General features: G+C 34.0%; 2 protein-coding genes across 13 annotated transcripts in view; both read left to right on the forward strand.

Moving 5' to 3' along the window:
- The window catches only part of LOC145323700 (dehydrogenase/reductase SDR family member 1-like), an 8,796-nt gene extending 4,328 nt beyond the window's left edge, over positions 1 to 4,468 (forward strand). For 2 of the 4 annotated variants that reach the window (XM_080166161.1, XM_080166162.1), the window contains 5 exons: positions 50 to 154; positions 1,268 to 1,317; positions 2,188 to 2,256; positions 2,723 to 2,831; positions 3,763 to 3,937. In XM_080166161.1, the coding sequence (XP_080022287.1) occupies positions 50 to 154; positions 1,268 to 1,317; positions 2,188 to 2,256; positions 2,723 to 2,831; positions 3,763 to 3,870 (441 nt within the window). In that variant the 3' untranslated portion in view covers positions 3,871 to 3,937. Of the gene's footprint in view, positions 1 to 49; positions 155 to 1,267; positions 1,318 to 2,187; positions 2,257 to 2,722; positions 2,832 to 3,762; positions 3,938 to 4,178 lie in introns of those variants that run through there. The other 2 variants (XR_013881064.1, XR_013881065.1) reach the window with 2 other exon arrangements.
- On the forward strand, positions 4,439 to 17,236 carry LOC145323696 (serine/arginine-rich splicing factor 5-like). 9 transcript variants are annotated; one of them, XM_080166148.1, is made up of 14 exons: positions 4,439 to 4,506; positions 5,032 to 5,149; positions 5,761 to 5,814; positions 6,587 to 6,649; positions 7,054 to 7,144; positions 12,486 to 12,559; positions 13,130 to 13,282; positions 13,858 to 13,926; positions 14,251 to 14,307; positions 14,733 to 14,894; positions 15,178 to 15,273; positions 15,743 to 15,802; positions 16,440 to 16,541; positions 16,743 to 17,236. In XM_080166148.1, the coding sequence occupies exons 1-13, from the start codon at positions 4,479 to 4,481 to the stop codon at positions 16,462 to 16,464; spliced, it is 1,050 nt and encodes a 349-aa protein (XP_080022274.1). In that variant the 5' UTR covers positions 4,439 to 4,478; the 3' UTR covers positions 16,465 to 16,541; positions 16,743 to 17,236. The 9 variants fall into 9 exon arrangements, with proteins under 9 accessions (XP_080022274.1, XP_080022272.1, XP_080022275.1 ...); XM_080166146.1 differs by having other exon boundaries at positions 16,761 to 17,236; XM_080166149.1 differs by having other exon boundaries at positions 16,766 to 17,236.
- Positions 17,237 to 17,630: the final 394 nt, after the last annotated feature.

Consider the following 17,630-nt stretch of genomic DNA (forward strand, 5'->3'; position numbering starts at 1 on the left):
TATTAATTTCAAAAGATATTATTGACGTAACCGTTCTTTTAAATTGTAGGCAGCTTGTGACAGGATGGCGGCTGATTGTGCTCATGAACTTAAGAAATACAATGTTGCCTGCATCTCTCTGTGGCCAGGACCTGTGAGAACTGAATATATCCAGGTAATAGATACATTGTTGCCTGCATTTCTCTGTGGCCAGGACCTGTCAGAACTGAATGTATCCAGGTAATAAATACAATGTTGCCTGTGTGTCTCTCTGTAACCAGGACCTGTGAGAACTGAATTTATCCAGGTAATAAATACAATGTTGCCAGAGTGTCTCTTTGTGGCGAGGACCTGTGAGAACTGAACATATCCTGGTAATAAGTACAATGTTGCCTGTGTGTCTCTGTGACCAGGACCTGTAAGAACTGAATATATCCAGGTAAAAAATACAATGTTTCCTGTGTGTCTCTGTGGCCAGGACCTGTGAGAATTGAATATATCCAGGTAATAAATACAATGTTGCCTGTGTGTCTCTGTGGCCAGGACCTGTGAGAATTGAATATATCCAGGTAATAAATACAATGTTGCCTGTGTGTCTCTGTGGCCAGGACCTGTGAGAATTGAATATATCCAGGTAATAAATACAATGTTGCATGTGTGTCTCTGTGGCCAGGACCTGTGAGAACTGAATATATCCAGGTAAAAAATACAATGTTGCCTGTGCGTCTCGGTGGCCAGATCCTGTGAGAACTAATATATCCAGGTAATAAATACAATGTTGCCTGCATTTCTCTCTGGCCAGGACCTGTGAAAACTGAATATAATCAGGTAATAAATACAATGTTGCCTGAGTGTCTCTGTGGCCAGAACCTGTGAGAACTGAATATATCCAGGTAATAAGTACAATGTTGCCTGTGTCTCTGTGGCCAGGACCTGTGAGAACTGAATATATCCAGGTAATAAATAAACAAATGGTTGGTGAAGGGGGGGGGGGGAAGCAACGCTCTACACCTATTATAATGTGAAAAATATTATTAATCATCTCGGGTATTATGTAAAGCTTCAGACTAAAAACCTTACTACTTTATACAATAGGACTAGTTGCTTGACCCCTAGAATCTAGGGAAGGGCGAATTAGGTCAGAAAAATAGCCAAATACCACCCAAAGATATTAATCAAGCTTCTCTGAAAAGTAAAATCAATTCTGATTACCAGTTTCCGAGATCTTTAGCTTTAGACTAAAAACCTTACTAGATGCTTTATATGATACGATTATTAAATATTTTAGGATTATTTGATCACAGCAGCTGTCGAGAATCCAACTCCACATCTTACAAAGTAAGTGCTTGTTCCTATTTCGAAACGTCTAACAAATATGTTTTTATGCTTTACTTAAGCAGTGTTGTGGATCCGCATTGATTGTATGCGGATCCGGATCCTCCAAATTTGGTCAGTGCGGAACCGGATCCTTGACAATAAAAATAAAATCACCAAATTTTTCAAAAAATATTTGTTCATTAATCTCGAAGTCAAAAATACTTTTAATTTTTAAGTCTGAACCTAAACCTTAAAGATTGGGTCATAATTAGCACTATACAGACAGACACACATTCTATTGATCTGTAATAGACAAAGATAATTTAAACCCCAGTTATCTGGAATAGCATGATTTATTGACACATCAAATGATCATAGATAAAACGGCAACAAATAGATATATTTTACTACACATAAAATATACAGACATAAATTAATAGGTGACAAATATTAGGCTTCTCCGGATCCTTGGACTCAAAAAAGTCCGGATCTGGATCCACATTTCTGCTTAAGTGGATGTACCCTAAGCCTTTATTTGCATTTTAATTATAAAAAAATGTTGCTCGGAAATTATATACCAATAGCTTTAAACTCAATAAGATCAGTGCAGTGATTAAGGAGATAAGAGGGATAAAAAGAAACCTTACTAGTTACTTCATATTAATTTTAGTTAGTATTTGATAATATTTGTATAAACAAAATTAAGTTAGTATTATAGTTCACGTAAGCCATGATGCTATTAAACTTGGCACTTAGGATATCCCTAGTGGCAATATAAAAGTGTCTTTCTGAATTTTCTCAAGTATAAACCCTATGGTTATGTTCTATCAAAAACCCGTAAGCTTCGGCATTAACTTTATCTGTAAGTAACATAACAATTTTTTTATTTAGGTCAAGTAAGATATTTGAGAAAGGAGAAACAATTGAGTTTGCTGGAAAAAGTATTGTCTATCTTGTGGCAGGGATGTAACTTTACAATATAAATTACAAGTGGCTACGCCCCCAGCATGGAGTTGTACAATGTAGGGGTTTTGTATTCGAAGGGATGGGTACTAGGGTAGGGTAAATAATAGCCTAAAACTTTATGAAATTTAATATCTACCTAGTGATTTGTTGATAACTTCTTTGAAGATAGATATTGCTTTCTACCATGGGTAAGACAATGGTCGATAAATTAATGTACTTACCCAGTAATGGTACACAAATTTACCCCTTCTATAGATTACAATTATTGGTTAAAACGTTTTGGCACTCAACCTAATTAATTAACCAATCGAAAAGCAATAAAAGTCCCCATCGAATACGAAAACGATATTGAAAAACTTTGGGAACTAGTGTAATGAACAGGCCAATGTCCCGTCCTACCCTTGCTTTTTACCCAAGGACAAGACTGTTTTCGTCAAGTTACAAGCTAAACCTATACTAAAGATCCTGCTATAATGAAGAAAACTGGAAGAATCCTGCAAACCACGGATCTGGCACGGGAGTATGGTTTCAGTGACGTTGATGGTCAGATGCCTATTTGTACCAGAACGGTAATCCTATAATATAAAGTAGTAAGGTTTTTTACTAAGGATAAAGATTTCGGAAAATGCTTGCACGAAGTGGGTTTACTTTTTAGGGAAGCTTGATAAGTGTTTTGGGTGATTTAAGGCTATTTATGTGACCAAACAGACAGCGTATGCTAGATGATAGGGGCGAAGTCGCTAGTCAATAATACAAAGTAGAACGATGTCTGTCTGTTTGTGTGTTTGTCTGTTTGTTTGTAGCGAAGGAACTCGCTAACCGCTGAACCGATCGGGTTCTCCTTTACAGGGTAGCTTCTCATAGTTCCCGGGAAGGTTTATAACTATTTTCTTGGGGGGTCGGACACCCCTAACCCCCCCAAAAATGAAAAATACACCCCCCCCCCCAAAAAAAAAAAAAAAAATTTTCTTTATAAAACTAAAATTGAAATAGTGGGGTCGACTACCCCCCCCCAAAAAAAATTTTTTTTCTTTTTTATTTTAAATCTAAAATACGAAAAATTTGTTTGATCAAACCTCTTGGGGCAAAGCCCCTAGAGGCTAGGGGCGAAGCCGCTAGTTATTATTTAAAATAACAACTATTGAACTAATAGAACATGGCATTAAAAAAGTTCAAGTTAGCGTTCTGTTACTAATCTTTTAATTTGCACAGCCTATGTTTATGTAGATTTCCATACAATGTGATATAATAAAGCATTTCATAATGACCCAACAAAAATCAAATGATTTTAAAAAGAACCACTTAAGAAGATATTTTTTGTGTAGATTCCCCTAACCAAGGGGCATATTTACCTAAATAAAATTGGCAGTTAAATTGTGGTATGTGAATCTCGCATTTAACTCGGTTGTTTTAACATTAAAATGACACTGCTTTTAATTTGAATGAAGAAAAAGTTCAACATTAAAAAAAAAATTGTTAGCAAATCTTTTTTTTGTTCAGATAAAAGATCTGTTGGCCATGGAGGGATGGACCACACTAGCTTCCTTTGTTCCAGCATTCATCAAGATTCCTCATTGGTTATTACATCTGACTGCCAACAAATTCTAAACTGTAAACAAAGTATTTTGAGAAACAAATGACGGTTTCTCCCAAAGTGTTAGGTGATGCAAAGAAACCCCCCATCCTTTATAAGAATTATATTAACAAAGAAAAATATAAGAATTATATTAACAAAGAAAAAATAAGTAAAGAGGGCGTTTTTCGTCTGTTAATATGTTATCTTAAGCTATGTTGGGTTAAGTTATACTTGATGAAGTCGCCGCAGAGGTAAAGAACAAATAAAAATCTCCCCTCCCATTGTTTTTTTTTTAAATAGGGGGAGGGGATGAGTTTCTGTGCTTGTTTGGCACTTTGAGGGAAAACGCATGCAAATTGTAAACAAAGCAGACTAAATATTATATTTCTTTTATCTTTCAATTACAGAAACTTTTAAACTGAAGCTTCTCTTACTATGACAACGTATTGAATCTAAAAAGAATACTCCTATACATATTCTTCTATATTTTAATCTCTATATCTAATAGGTACTAATAGTTACCTACCTATTTTTAATATTTTTATTGGTATATATATTATATATCAAAAATTTACATATATATTTTATATTGATAATTATCTAAGATAATTTTTTATTTTGCAGATAAAATTGTCACAAAATGTCGAGAGGTTGTAGAGTATATCTTGGTAGGTATTTTACAAGCCTAGCTACTTAATAGGTTTATGTGTTGGTTTTATCATTGATAGCATAAAATATAAATTCATAACATTTAGTTTTGCCTACACATTAACTTTCAACTACAATATAGTAGCTTTTCTATCTTTAGTTGGTGTATAGTGGGCTTTGAGTCAGAGATATAAAGGGATAAGACAATGGCACATCAATTAATGTTCAACAAATTTTCCCTTCTATAGATTACAATCAGTAGTTAAAACGTTTGGACACTTAACTTAATAAACCAACCAATCAAATTTCAATAAAGTTCCCCAACGAATAGAACTTTGAGAAATAGTGTAATAAATAACTCCCCCCTCTCTGGCTTTGAGCTAATACCAGAAATATTTCATTACCTCGCATGGTTGTATTTCATCCCTATACAATATACATGAGAACACTAAAGATATCACATCAACTACAATAAAGACAAAATGCCTATGTGTTTATATTTTCAGATATATATTCTATTTACCCAATGATAATTTTGTATTTAGGCAACCTGGCCAAAGACGTGAGGGAAAGAGACATAGAGAGAAAGTTTGACAAGTATGGCAGAATCAGAGATATTCTTGTCAAATATGGATATGGATTTGTCGAGTACGATGACCCAAGGTATGGAGTAAATATATAGGTAGTAAGATAAATAGAAACCTTTCTAAAACGTAAATTAACATTTTGAAAGACACTGGTCTTTAGACAAGAATAGTTATTTCTCGCATCGTGTTATAAACAGCTTTCCGCGGATATGATTGTACATTTTTATATTCGTAGAAAGCTTGATATAATACGATGCATTTTTTTCGTATGGATTATAACCGGTTCTTATCCACCGGATTCGAATGAATACAAGAAAAGACATTATTCCATATATAGGCGTATTTGTATTTTTTTAAAGAAAGAATTTGACACGGTTACACTTTGATTTTAATAAAACTCTTCTTGTTTCCATTTAGATTTTTTCCATTGGACTTAGCCTTTATGGAAGCCGCCATTAATATCATTTTACCCAGGAAGGGAGTGCACATTGGGCTGTTTATTACACTAGTTCCAAGTGTCAAAGCGTTTCAATCACTAATTGTAATCTACAAAATATTATGTGTATCATCACTTGGGATATGTACATCAATTATCATCCATTGTCTTATCCCTTTAGATTCCTATATATACCTAGGTACTTGTTTTTAAGTAGCGCAGCTTCTCCATATTTATTCATTTATTTACAGGGATGCAGAGGATGCTGTTCATGGAATGGATGGCAGAGATTTCCTCGGAGAAAGGTTGATAATTTTTATTCACGTTCCCCTAAACCTTTCACATAATACCATCTTTTGGGGGTAGTAGTAGTAGCATTTTGATTTAGCCACAATAGAAACGTTAAGTTGGTTTCAGGGGGGGGGGGGGGGGAGTTCTGACACTTTTGCGTAAACAGTGATTATAGGCTTTGTCTTTGGACTGAGAGGATAGGTTATTAGGGATTAAATCATTCTTATATGATGAATTTCCCCCAGATTTAAGATTTTTTGGATAGGCCTCCAGGTTCCGGAGCTCTAGGCCTCCAGGTTGTCTCTCTACAGGTAAAAATGAAAAAAAAAAAAATTTTAAGAGTTAGATGTCAGCTTATGAGACAAAATATGTATGTTTTTTCTTCAAATATGTGAATAACAATCAAAACGAAGTATATTTTGTTTTATAAGTTACATTCTAACTCTTCAAAAAAAAATCGTATTTTTAATTTTTACCTGTACAGAGACCACCTGGAGGCCTGGAGCTCCGGAACCTGGAGGCCTATCCAAAAAATCTTAAATCTGGGGGAAATTCATCATATAAGAATGATTTTATCCCTAATAACCTATCCTCTCAGTCCAAAGACAAAGCATATAATCACTGTTTATGCAAAAGTGTCAGAACTCCCCCCCCCCCCCCCCACCCCTTATTTCCACAGTATCAAAAGTCGAAGACAACCAAAGAATTGAATTTAGATTCATTGTCCCATTGATTAATTTTACTAACATTTTATTTGATAACAATATAACATAAACGTTTTATCAGGCTACAAGTTGAGATAGCTCGTGGAACAAGGAGAGACAGAAGCAGAGATAGGAGAACTGGCCGGTAAGTAACCAACTATTATATTTGCAGGGGGGAGGGGATATTGGACTCTTAAATTAGACTGGTTCCCAAAGGTTTATAAGAACGTTATAATTATATTCGTTGTCTCAAAAACTTTAAGGTCTTTTGTTAGATTTTGATCAGTTAGTTCTACACCATGGAAGTGTTTAAACTTTTCAACCAATAATTATAATCTACAAATTAAAGAAGAGGTAATTTTGTTTATCATCTTAGAGATGGATAGCAATTTAATTATCAACCATTATCTTATCAAGTTATCCCAAACATTCTTTTAGTATTTGGATGTATATATTTTATGTGATTACTGATCATAAAAATGGCTGTACCTTTGTTTAAACGTGATTTATTGATAATACCAGCCTATCTATCTATAATTATTTATTTAGTCGTGCCCCCTGGATGGACAAATATGGTCCTCCACAGCGCACCAAGTACAAGGTTGTAGTGGAGAACCTGAGCACCAGGGTATCTTGGCAGGTTAGTAATTCAACATTTACATTTTTAGTTCAATTTTTTTAAGTCGGTCATTTATAAGGCTTCTGATAAGGACAAATACTTTGAAAAACAAATATTGCAATGTTATCTTTATGTTAAAAACCAAAGGGGAGGGCATTATAGTAAATATTTCGTAATCCAAATTGTAGGACACTTAAATACATCAAAGAAAGTTAAAAATACATATATGTTTTCGTAGAAATAGATATTTAATGCCAAAATGTAATAAAAAAAAGTCTTTATCTAACTTAAAGATTTATCAATTGTCTTTAATTTTTTAAATTCCTAAAGGGATAGTTGCATGAAGTGCATTTCAAGAGTCTGATTGCAAGCATAAGTTACAAGAATACCCTCTAACATAAATGATTTTGTATTGCAATAAATAGGAATCAATTAGGCACCACAAAAATAGTCATTATGCTATGTTTATGAAAACAGGACAGCAATATTGTTGCCTATATCCAAAAAATATGATTTTCAAGTCTTGATATTTTTAAAACTATCTAGTAGAAAATTAAATTTCTTTCAAATTTTTATATGTCCAATAGATGTAATTTAAACTATTGAACAGAAAAAAATATTCAGTTCACTAAATTCAAGTTTAAATGCAACTACCCCTTTAAGCTATGTTATTCATCTTTCTGTGATGAATCTAAGTTTACTTGATAATTGGATTACGATATATTTACAATGATTACCCCTCCCTATATCAGCGCTATGCCACTAGTTGTTTTTCAAGTACTTGTTTGGTCCGTTTAAGGCATAAAAGATCTGGCAATTAGAGATAAGCATTTTAGTCTATACTCTGAATTTAAATGACAAAATCACATCTGTTTTGTTCTGTTTTGCATAAAATGCTTATTTTTAAAGCCAGCATATTATAAAGTTATTTTTCCCTTTATTCAATTATGATAAGAGTAGCTAGAGTAAGGGTTGGTAAAGTTTATAGAACTGGAGTTTTAATCTTAATTAAAAGTTATAATTTTCTTCATTTTCTTTCAAAACATGTCCTTCTATTTTAAACTTTTCTTTCAATAATGCTGACTATTGAATCTTATTAAAAGTTGGCCTGGCCTCTATTGCCGTGAGCCCCCTGAGGTCGTGTGTGTGTCCCATACCCCGGGAGCCAAGAGGGATGTACCTCGCGCGTGTGTGTGTACGCTGCGCAGCCCCGCGCATGCGTAATGTGTGTCCGGTTTGGTCCTCCTAGCCTTGAAGGATGTCGCCGCCGGCAGTGTGTCTCCTCCCAATCCGGGGGGAGAATGTCCTGACAACCATTAAGATGATGAGCGTGTTGTTCCCCTTCCCCATTCTTCGTCGGCTACACATTGCAAGATGGATGCCTTGTACCTTGCTAGCAGGATGTCGTCTTCCAGCTGCCAAATTTCGTCATTTGATCAGGAAAATACGACATTTATTTTGTAAATGTCGTAGTTTTCTGCTAAAATGTCGTATTTGCCACAGTGGTAAATATGCTTCTCTCTTGATGGATGTCAAAGAAAAATAAAGCCAGCCAAGTGACTTGCAGAGAGTCCTAAATGGTCCTTTTGATGTCCCGTAAACCTATGCGACGGCGCGTGTAACCCTAAAGATGACCCCCCGTGTATAACCAGCGGGCAGAGCAGACCTGCTCCTAGCTGAGCTACCTGTGAGTCACACACACAAACACACTCTGCACACCACCACCACGTGGTATGGCTAGTATTGCCGTCTTTTATTATTATTATTATTAGTTTTGTTATTATTATTCCTATGAAAGGTTTAGTGTCTCAATTGTTTTTATTTGATTTCATATTTGGTTGTGTTTTCCTGCACCTTTCTTTGTAACTTTGGTTATTCTACACTATACCTACTTTTTGCACTAATTGAAGAATTGTTGAAATTAAATGAAAAGTAACCCTCAGTTTTGGAATTTTTTAAACATTTTATTTCAACAAAATATTTTTTTTTAAATGTCTCTAACTTGCTTGTTGCTTGCTTGCATAATAATACTATTATACCCGGTTATTGTACTATATAATGTACTAGTAGTAAATCGAACAAACAATTGGAAAAATAACGGCTAACGGCTCAGCCGTTTTACCGTTTTAGCAGCAAAGAGTTTGATAGTATAATTGGGCTTGTGGCGGATTTGCCCTGAAAATTTCCAAAAAAAATGGCTTAACGGCTGTGTCGCCAGCTGATAGCCGTTACTTTTCAAATCATTGTTGGATTTTGGGAAAATAGACCTACCAAGTTTCAAAACGTAATTCGGATTCTAAGTGCCATTTGCGCATTGATTACGAGATGGTTGCATCACCCTCTCCCCCCCCCCCCTTACGCTAGACCCAAAGTTTTGAAAATAAAGCAAGTGATATAAAGCACCTTCTAGAAATAACGTTAGACATTTTTTGGTAAATTTAGATAGTTCTGTTAAGGTGAGCTAAATGAACTATAAAAATGTACATTTAGGATATTTTGTCTTGATCTTTTAATTACACATTGAACTCAACAAAATATTTGATACTATTTGGACAAAAATTTGTATCATTTTAAATTTTTTCTATAAACCGTGGCACAACTTTATTTTTGTTAATATAACTCTATTATCAGAAATCTTGTATATTCACAAAAAACGATTATTATTACTGCTGAAGGTGCTTAGTCCCTTTATAATTATATAGAATTTTTTTAACCAAATAGTCTAAGTGCTTTCCATTCGAAACAACTTGACTTTCCAAATATGTAAAGAAGGGGGGGGGGGGGGGGTGGCCCTTTAGAATATGCTTGTTTTTATTATTTTGTACATATATCTGTCTTTTAGTTTATTATTTTAAATGGGATATAATAATTTTATAATTTTTATGGTATTTTTTTATGTTATTTGATATACTACTAATGGGTGGTTTTATATTACTATACATACATTTTTATACCACATATGAGCTGTATCATAAGTTATAGATGTTTTTCTTAATTTTATAATATGTACGTGCTTACATTCTGCTTACATTAAAGCTTAAAACTATGAGCTAGGTATACTTTGTATTTTTCAATCCATTTTAGAAGTTCTAGAGATTTAAGTTTACATGCTTTGCATGATAATAACATCAAAAGCAAAGTTAACAAGGGGGGGGGGGGGAGTTTTGACACATTTGCGTAAACATGGCACCTAGGCTTTATCTTTGGACTGAGAGGATAGGTTATTAGAGATAAAATCATTCTTATATGATTAATTTCACGAAGTTTTAAGATTTTTTGGATAGACCTCCAGGTTCCGGGGCTGCAGGCCTCCAGGTGGTCTCTGTACAGGTAAAAATAAAAAAAAATAAAAAATTTTAAAAGTTAGAAATCAACTTAAAAAACAAAATATGCATCTTTTTTTCTTCAAATATGTGAATAACATTAAAAAAGATGCATATTTTGTTTTATAAGTTGACCTGTAACTTTAAAAAAAAAAATTTTTTTTTCATTTTTACCTGTACAGAGACCACCTGGAGGTCTATCCAAAAAATCTTAAAACTTCGTGAAATTCATCATATAAGAATGACTTCATCTTTAATAACCTATCCTCTCAGTCCTAAGATAAAGCCTAGGTGCCAGGTTTACGCTTGTCAAAACTTCACCCCCCCCCCCTTATAAAGGGAGAATGGGAGGCTGATATAAAGGTTGGAAGGGATGTTTTCATAATTTAGTTGGGCAATTTGCGTTATCTTATCTATGCGTTATCTTGCGTTATCTAGAGGCCTCAAGGGGCACTTGAGTGAAGGGGGGGGGGGGGGGGAGTGGGAGGGGTAAGATACAGACATTTTTTTATATAGGGACACCTTGAATTCTAACACACATGCAATTGCATGCCCAGACACAATCCTAGATTAGTTTAATGGCGGTTTCTTAAGATTTGATTTTCATAAAAATTATTTTCCTTCATTAAATAAATTGGGAATATTTATTTTTCTCATCGTATTGTAGACAGCTTTCCGCAGATATTAAAATAAAAAGTTAAAATATTAAAGCCAGTTTTGTAAGCCCCGACGGGCCAAAAGCTTTGACTAACAAAACTGGTAATAATTTTATGATTTTTATTTTCATATTTAATAATAATTTGATTGTCAGTATAGCTGAAAACCGGTTCAAATCCAGCGGATATTAGGTAATCAGTTTCGAAGCCATACTGGAATGTAAATCCTAATTGTAACTGAAACCTTTTAATTCACTAATATTAGCTCAAATTCATACTCATTACTAACTTTTTAATACATCCGATAACTCTTTACAAATCGATTTTGGGATCAACTGCAGTTCTCGTTAAAATATTCCTGGTAACGAATATTTCCAAAAATCTATGAATTTTAAAGGCTACTAGCTGTCAAACAGCTTAACGTACAGATCATGCCAGCACACTGTTTTAAGCGGCATAAGAAGGCCTACAAATAAATCATAAATCAATAATGCAAAATTATCTCGCAGTGCAGAGAAATGCGCGAAAAAGACCTGTTTTACGCGTTTTTTCTTTAGTGAAGCTTTCCCTGTGCATCATTGGATCTTGGCTATTCCAGATTATTTTGTAGGCCTTCTTATGCCGCTTAAAATTATGTGCGGGTATAATCTGTACGTTCAGCCGTTTGGCAGCTAGCAGCCTTTAAAATGCACAGATTTTTGGAAATATTCGTTACCAGAAATATTTTACCGTGAACTGCAGTTGATCCCGATTTTGTGAATAGTGCTTCAGTATGTAACATCTTTAAAAATATTAAGGAATCGCCAATTACAGCATGTTTTGTCTTGTCCTGTACTAACTTTTCAGTATCTGCACATTACACAACCAATTTAAGGATTGGGATTTTATGTCTTGTATACAAGAATTGTGTTTTTAATGAAATTTTAATTATAAATTCCTAGGTAATTCATTTAAATCTTTCTATTTTGTAAAAATCTTGTCCTTTTTTACATTTCCTCTATTTACTTTTGATGAAAGAACAACCACTCAATTTAAATTTTTAAAAGGGGTTCATATTTTTGTATTTTCCATAAAGTTGGGTGTTGGGTCAAATGCTCTTATTAAGTCAAACTGTTCTTAATTATAGACCATTTCATAATATATACAATTGGTCATAATTAAAAACATTTTAACTTAATACGAGCATTTGACTAATACCCAACACCAAACTTTACGGAAAATACGCAAAATATGACCCCCTTTAGAGCTATTTCTGAAATTTTGTAGTAGAGATCTCTTTAATAACAGACACGTAAATCCCAATTCTTACAACCAACTAACCCACACAATGATTCCACCACTCAGATTTGTATGCGTTGATATTAAGATGATGTTGATGTTCAGGATTTAAAGGATGTTATGCGACGTGTTGCTGAGGTGTGCTATGCTGATGCTCATAGGGAGCGCAAGAATGAGGGGTAAGCAATTTTAGTAGCACTAGTCCCCAAAGTTTTATAATAACGTTTTCTTATTCGTTGGCTTAACAACTTTGGGGACTTTAGTAAGTCTTGATTGTTGAGTATTCAAAGGTTTAAACCACTAATTTTATCTACAAAAGGGGTGATTTTCTTTATCGTCATTAGGGATGTGCATAATTTTATCGCCATGGTCTTTTCCCTGATTTTTAGTACCAAAGATACCTAAATCTAAAGAGATGGAAATTACCTATAAACTGACGTACATTTCGAATGATGCATAAAATTAGCCTTTCTGTAGATTATTATTAGTGGTTGAAATGTTTAGACTCTTAAATAAAAAATGCACCAACCAATCAAAATTCTTTACAATTCCCCAAAGAAAATTTTTAAAAAAAACTTTGGGTAATATTATAATAAACATTTCAATGTCCCCTCCCTCCATTGCAAAGTTACAACACAACTGGTTTTGATCTTATAATTTTTTATTTTTATATCCGCGGAAAGCTGTTTATAATACGATGCTAAAAATATCTATTCATAACATTTTTACATTACAGATTTATTTTTTAGTTTGTTGGAGTTTTTAACTCGTAGCGATATGGAGAAGGCAATCGACAAGTTTGACGGGTATGAGATGAATGGCAGGGCTATCAAGCTGGTTGACTGCAGCAAGAGGTCACGTTCCAGGTCCAGATCCAGGAGACGCTCTAGGTCAAGGTCCAGGTAAGAATAATATTAACTAAATGGTCCTAGGACAAACGCAGTCGTGACAAACGTCGGAGTGGTCAAATCTAACCTATTTTTTTGATGCGTAACCCCTGCGGGGGGGGCTTATTAATTTGTAATTTCATATCTTAACTTAACCTGTATAGAAATACTTCATGAACTTTGTATTTAGACACTTCTGCGTTTGTCCACTCCGACGTTTGTCAATCCTTCGTTTGTCCTGGAACCAACTAAGGTCCTAGTACAAACGCAGGAGTGCCAAAAGACTAATGACAAGTTGAGTGACAAGAATATTTTGTATCTTTATATCTTCAAGTCGTTTATATTTGGTTTTTATGACTTTTTCAATTGTAGCGGTACAACTACATAAATATGTTTTTACCAAATGTATAAGTAAGGAATACGTTACGGCTGTTTATAAGCCAAAGCATTTTTCTACCATTATTAATGACTATGGTGTTGATTAGGAAGGCTTCGAGCCCGATAAATATCCTGAACATATATGAGCTTCATTAGATTTGTTTCTCTACAATGCTATTTGTATTTGCCACAAAATATGTTTATTATTTAAGGTCTCGACGCAGTCGCTCCAATTCCCGTCGCTCCAGATCCAAGTCCTCCAGAAGATCCAAGCGCTCCAGGTAATATGTATTTTAAATTTGATTGGTAAAATACAAATAATTCAAAGATAGAAAGTAGTGGGCAGTTAGAGTTGGGTCATTTGCAAGAAATCTTGCTTACAATAAACACTAGGTAATTTTCACCAAACTTAAGTTAAACAAAAAAATCACTTTATTTTGATATATTTGATAAATTGATAATCACAGCTGGCTAAAATAACAATTACCTCCATCCACCCCATTTTCCCATGAACAAACTGACCAATGAATGAGTTCCATATTAGCTACCTAAATTGACGATAAATTTTCAACATATATCCATTTCTGTAAACTATTCCTGTCTAGGTCTCGCTCTAAGAATGAATCAGACTCTAAGAAGGCCAAGAGGTCCTCAAGATCCAGGTAATAACCTATTCTATATTATTAAGGAGTACCTATGATTTATTGTCTAAAGGCCAAAGATCTCGGAAAATGCTGGCCCAAATTGGCTACTTTTCAGGAAGGTGTTATTAATGTCTTTAATAAATGTGACAGGAAACACCAGAGACTAGGGAATGCTATTCTGACAAACAATTCTAAGTGAAAATTTTCCCGCAACCCTTATTTCCCCCCCCCCCTTCCTACTTACTTCCCTTTAGTTACATTAGATAACAAGTTTTACGCCAACTAAATATTCGATTTTCGACAATTTCAAATTGAATTAATTGGCTTAATCACAACCCCTTAGAAACACTAATTTTAAAAATGGTACCTAGAATCATTTTGACAGTCACAATTTAAAGGGAAATCTATGCAAAGTGTAAAAAATTAAGACATTTATTCTTCAGGTCAAAATCTAATAGATCCCGTTCCAAGTCCAAGAGGTCTCGCTCAGGCTCCAAGAGGTCACGCTCAGGCTCCAAGAGGTCACGCTCAGGTTCCAAAAGGTCACGCTCAGGATCCAAGAGGTCACGATCAGGCTCCAAAAGGTCACGCTCCCGGTCAAATAGGTACAACCTTTTTTTTATGAATTCTTTAACTAAGCTAGGCTATGTCACTTTTTTAGAAGATTCCTATGACATATGCGCATATTATCTATACATTGTTTTGTATGTCTGTCTGTAGTTCATGCTTTCGTAAAGGTTTCCTGAATTTTTGCTGATCGCTTTTTCGTTGGTATGAGAATTGTACTCCCACCAATTACTTATCTTGTTCGTTTTTCATTTCAGGATTCTTTTTACTTTTGGATGTTGTAATCCTTGTATCGTGTACAAAAGTATTTTATCTTTTCAGGTCCGGATCCGCCAGGTCTCGCTCCAGATCAGCTGACGCTGCCAGGGTAAACGGAAACGGAGATCATGAAGCTAAGAATGAAAACTCTCGTTCACGGTATTCTTTTCGTAGAAATTGTCTTGAAGTGAAGCTTTTCTATAATTTAGATTCTGTCTTTCAGTAAGGATTAGTTCATATCGTTAATTTAGACATGTTATAATTGTCCTATTTATTTCAAACTTTGCATCATAAATTAGGCAGAATTTATATTTGTTTGCAGAAACTTATTACGTCCATTTAAAACATGCTGATATGTAACTTTTTTTTACAACAATGTTTTGTTTTGAGGCAAATATCCTTTTTATCTGATTTTGAAATAATGTTTCCTAGGACAATTGAATTAGGTACAATATTATAAGCAAAGCAATGCATATTTATAATTAAGTTCAAATAGAATAGGCGTGCCCTAAAAGATAATCTTGTATTTAGGCAATTTTTTAACAAAATGATCAATTTGAATTATAAATTAATATTCTGACACGCTATAAGTGATAAGTACAATTTTGCTTAAATTTTCTTAATTTAGGTCAAGATCCAGGTCTGGAGATAATCAACAGGAGGACCAGCAGGATAATCAGGATTCCAGGTACAAACATAGTTGGAACATTTTCTTAAAATAATTTTGTGGATTTTTTAGTTTGGTCAGGGAGGAAAGGGACATTAGACTACAAATAATTCTTCTTGGGTTATTTCTTGGCTCAATAACTTAGGTTAAATAGATAAATAGATGGATGGATAGCTAAGATGCATCAAATAACGGATAGAGATAAACCTTGATGAATGATTTAACGGATAAATAGTTTTTAACGTATAAATAAAATGATTTTTTGGTTTCACGCCAAACGTAGGAGTGGAAGACCATCGGAGTGGACAAACGCAGGATTTTTGGGACAAACGTCGGAGTGGACAAACACAGGAGTCCCAAATTTTTTTTTCAGTATTGAATTTTTTTTTCAACCCCCTCCCCCCCTCGGTCCTGTTATTTTTCTTAGTTAGGCAGGCTAGTAATCATTATTTTGTAGTCAGGGGTATAAAAGAAATTCAAAATTGTCATTAAAATAGCGGACACTCCTAGGTTTTACTTAAGCAATGTCCACTCCGACGTTTGGGACTCCTGCGTTTGTCCACTCCTACGTTTGGGGTAGGACCGATTTTTTATCAATGGAAAATCAGCTACGTGACCCTACATCCATAATTATTATAACCGATTTATATAATATTAGGCATGGAAGTCGAGCTGATGATTAAAAAAAACGAGCAATTTTAAAAACAACGTATTACCATCACTGTAAACCATCACAAATATTTGTAAGGTGTAGACTAAGGTTGGGCCGGATATCCGGCCATTTTCAATATCCTACCAGATTCCGGATATTGAAACTATCTGTATAACGGATATCCGGCTGAATTATAATTTCAGATATCCGGTTATCCGGCCGGATATCCGTTAATTTGCCGGATATCGAACGTTTGCCAGATATCCGGAACTAGAAATCAACCGGATATCCGGTATCTTGCCAAAAAAGTATCCGGCCCAACCCTAGTGTAGACATATTATTTCAGCTATAAAATTAATAAATTTTGCTTTAATTATGATCATTTTTAGTTGGAGTAATGTCTCAAAAGCTTTATATTATTTTTTAAAATCAACTTGCCTTAATATTTATGCAATTTTCTACAGAGTATATGATATTTCTGTATTTTATAAGTGTTTCTTTTCTTTGCCTTAGTGACGTACGGCCATGTCTAAAATGATAAATAGCTGCGCTAATTTAAAGAAAATATCTTGAAGAAAACAAATTAACTAAATCTACTTGAATTAACTTTTATACACCAAATTCATTATAATGAAGAAAAAAAATCATTTAAACAATTTTATAATTAAATTATATTTTCATTGTCTTACCACATTTATTCATTTATTTTTGATCATTTATTTTGATCTTTTTTGTGTTGTGTATTATTATTCTTGGAATATATTGAATATTTTTTTGTGAATAAAGTAATTTTTTATGTCAAACATGTTTAATGTTTATATAGTTATAAGTAGTAACTACTCTATAATTCAGTTTGTCTGTCCGTCAATCCGTTCGGTTAAGGATAACAAAATTAAATATCCCGTCGTTCTAATTTTTGAATCTGTAGATGAGAGGACAAGTAACTTTTTTTATATTTTCACATATTTCTTATATCTTTTGTGTTTTTAGTCAGATTTTGAAAAAAAAATTTGTAGATAATATCAATATTAGATTTCTCGTTGATCTGAGCATCCAGTAGATATATAATTTACTTTAATTTACCAGTCTGGAAATCATCATACAAAATGTAAATGTTCAATGAATATAACATACTTGAGAAAGGTTTCGTGATTTTCCCCCCTCCAACAGTCTTATTGATATCAGCAAATGCTCTCC

The sequence above is a fragment of the Acartia tonsa genome, chromosome 7, assembly GCF_053477335.1.
Source record: "Acartia tonsa isolate MP-2025a chromosome 7, ASM5347733v1, whole genome shotgun sequence".
Lineage (NCBI taxonomy): Eukaryota > Metazoa > Arthropoda > Copepoda > Calanoida > Acartiidae > Acartia > Acartia tonsa.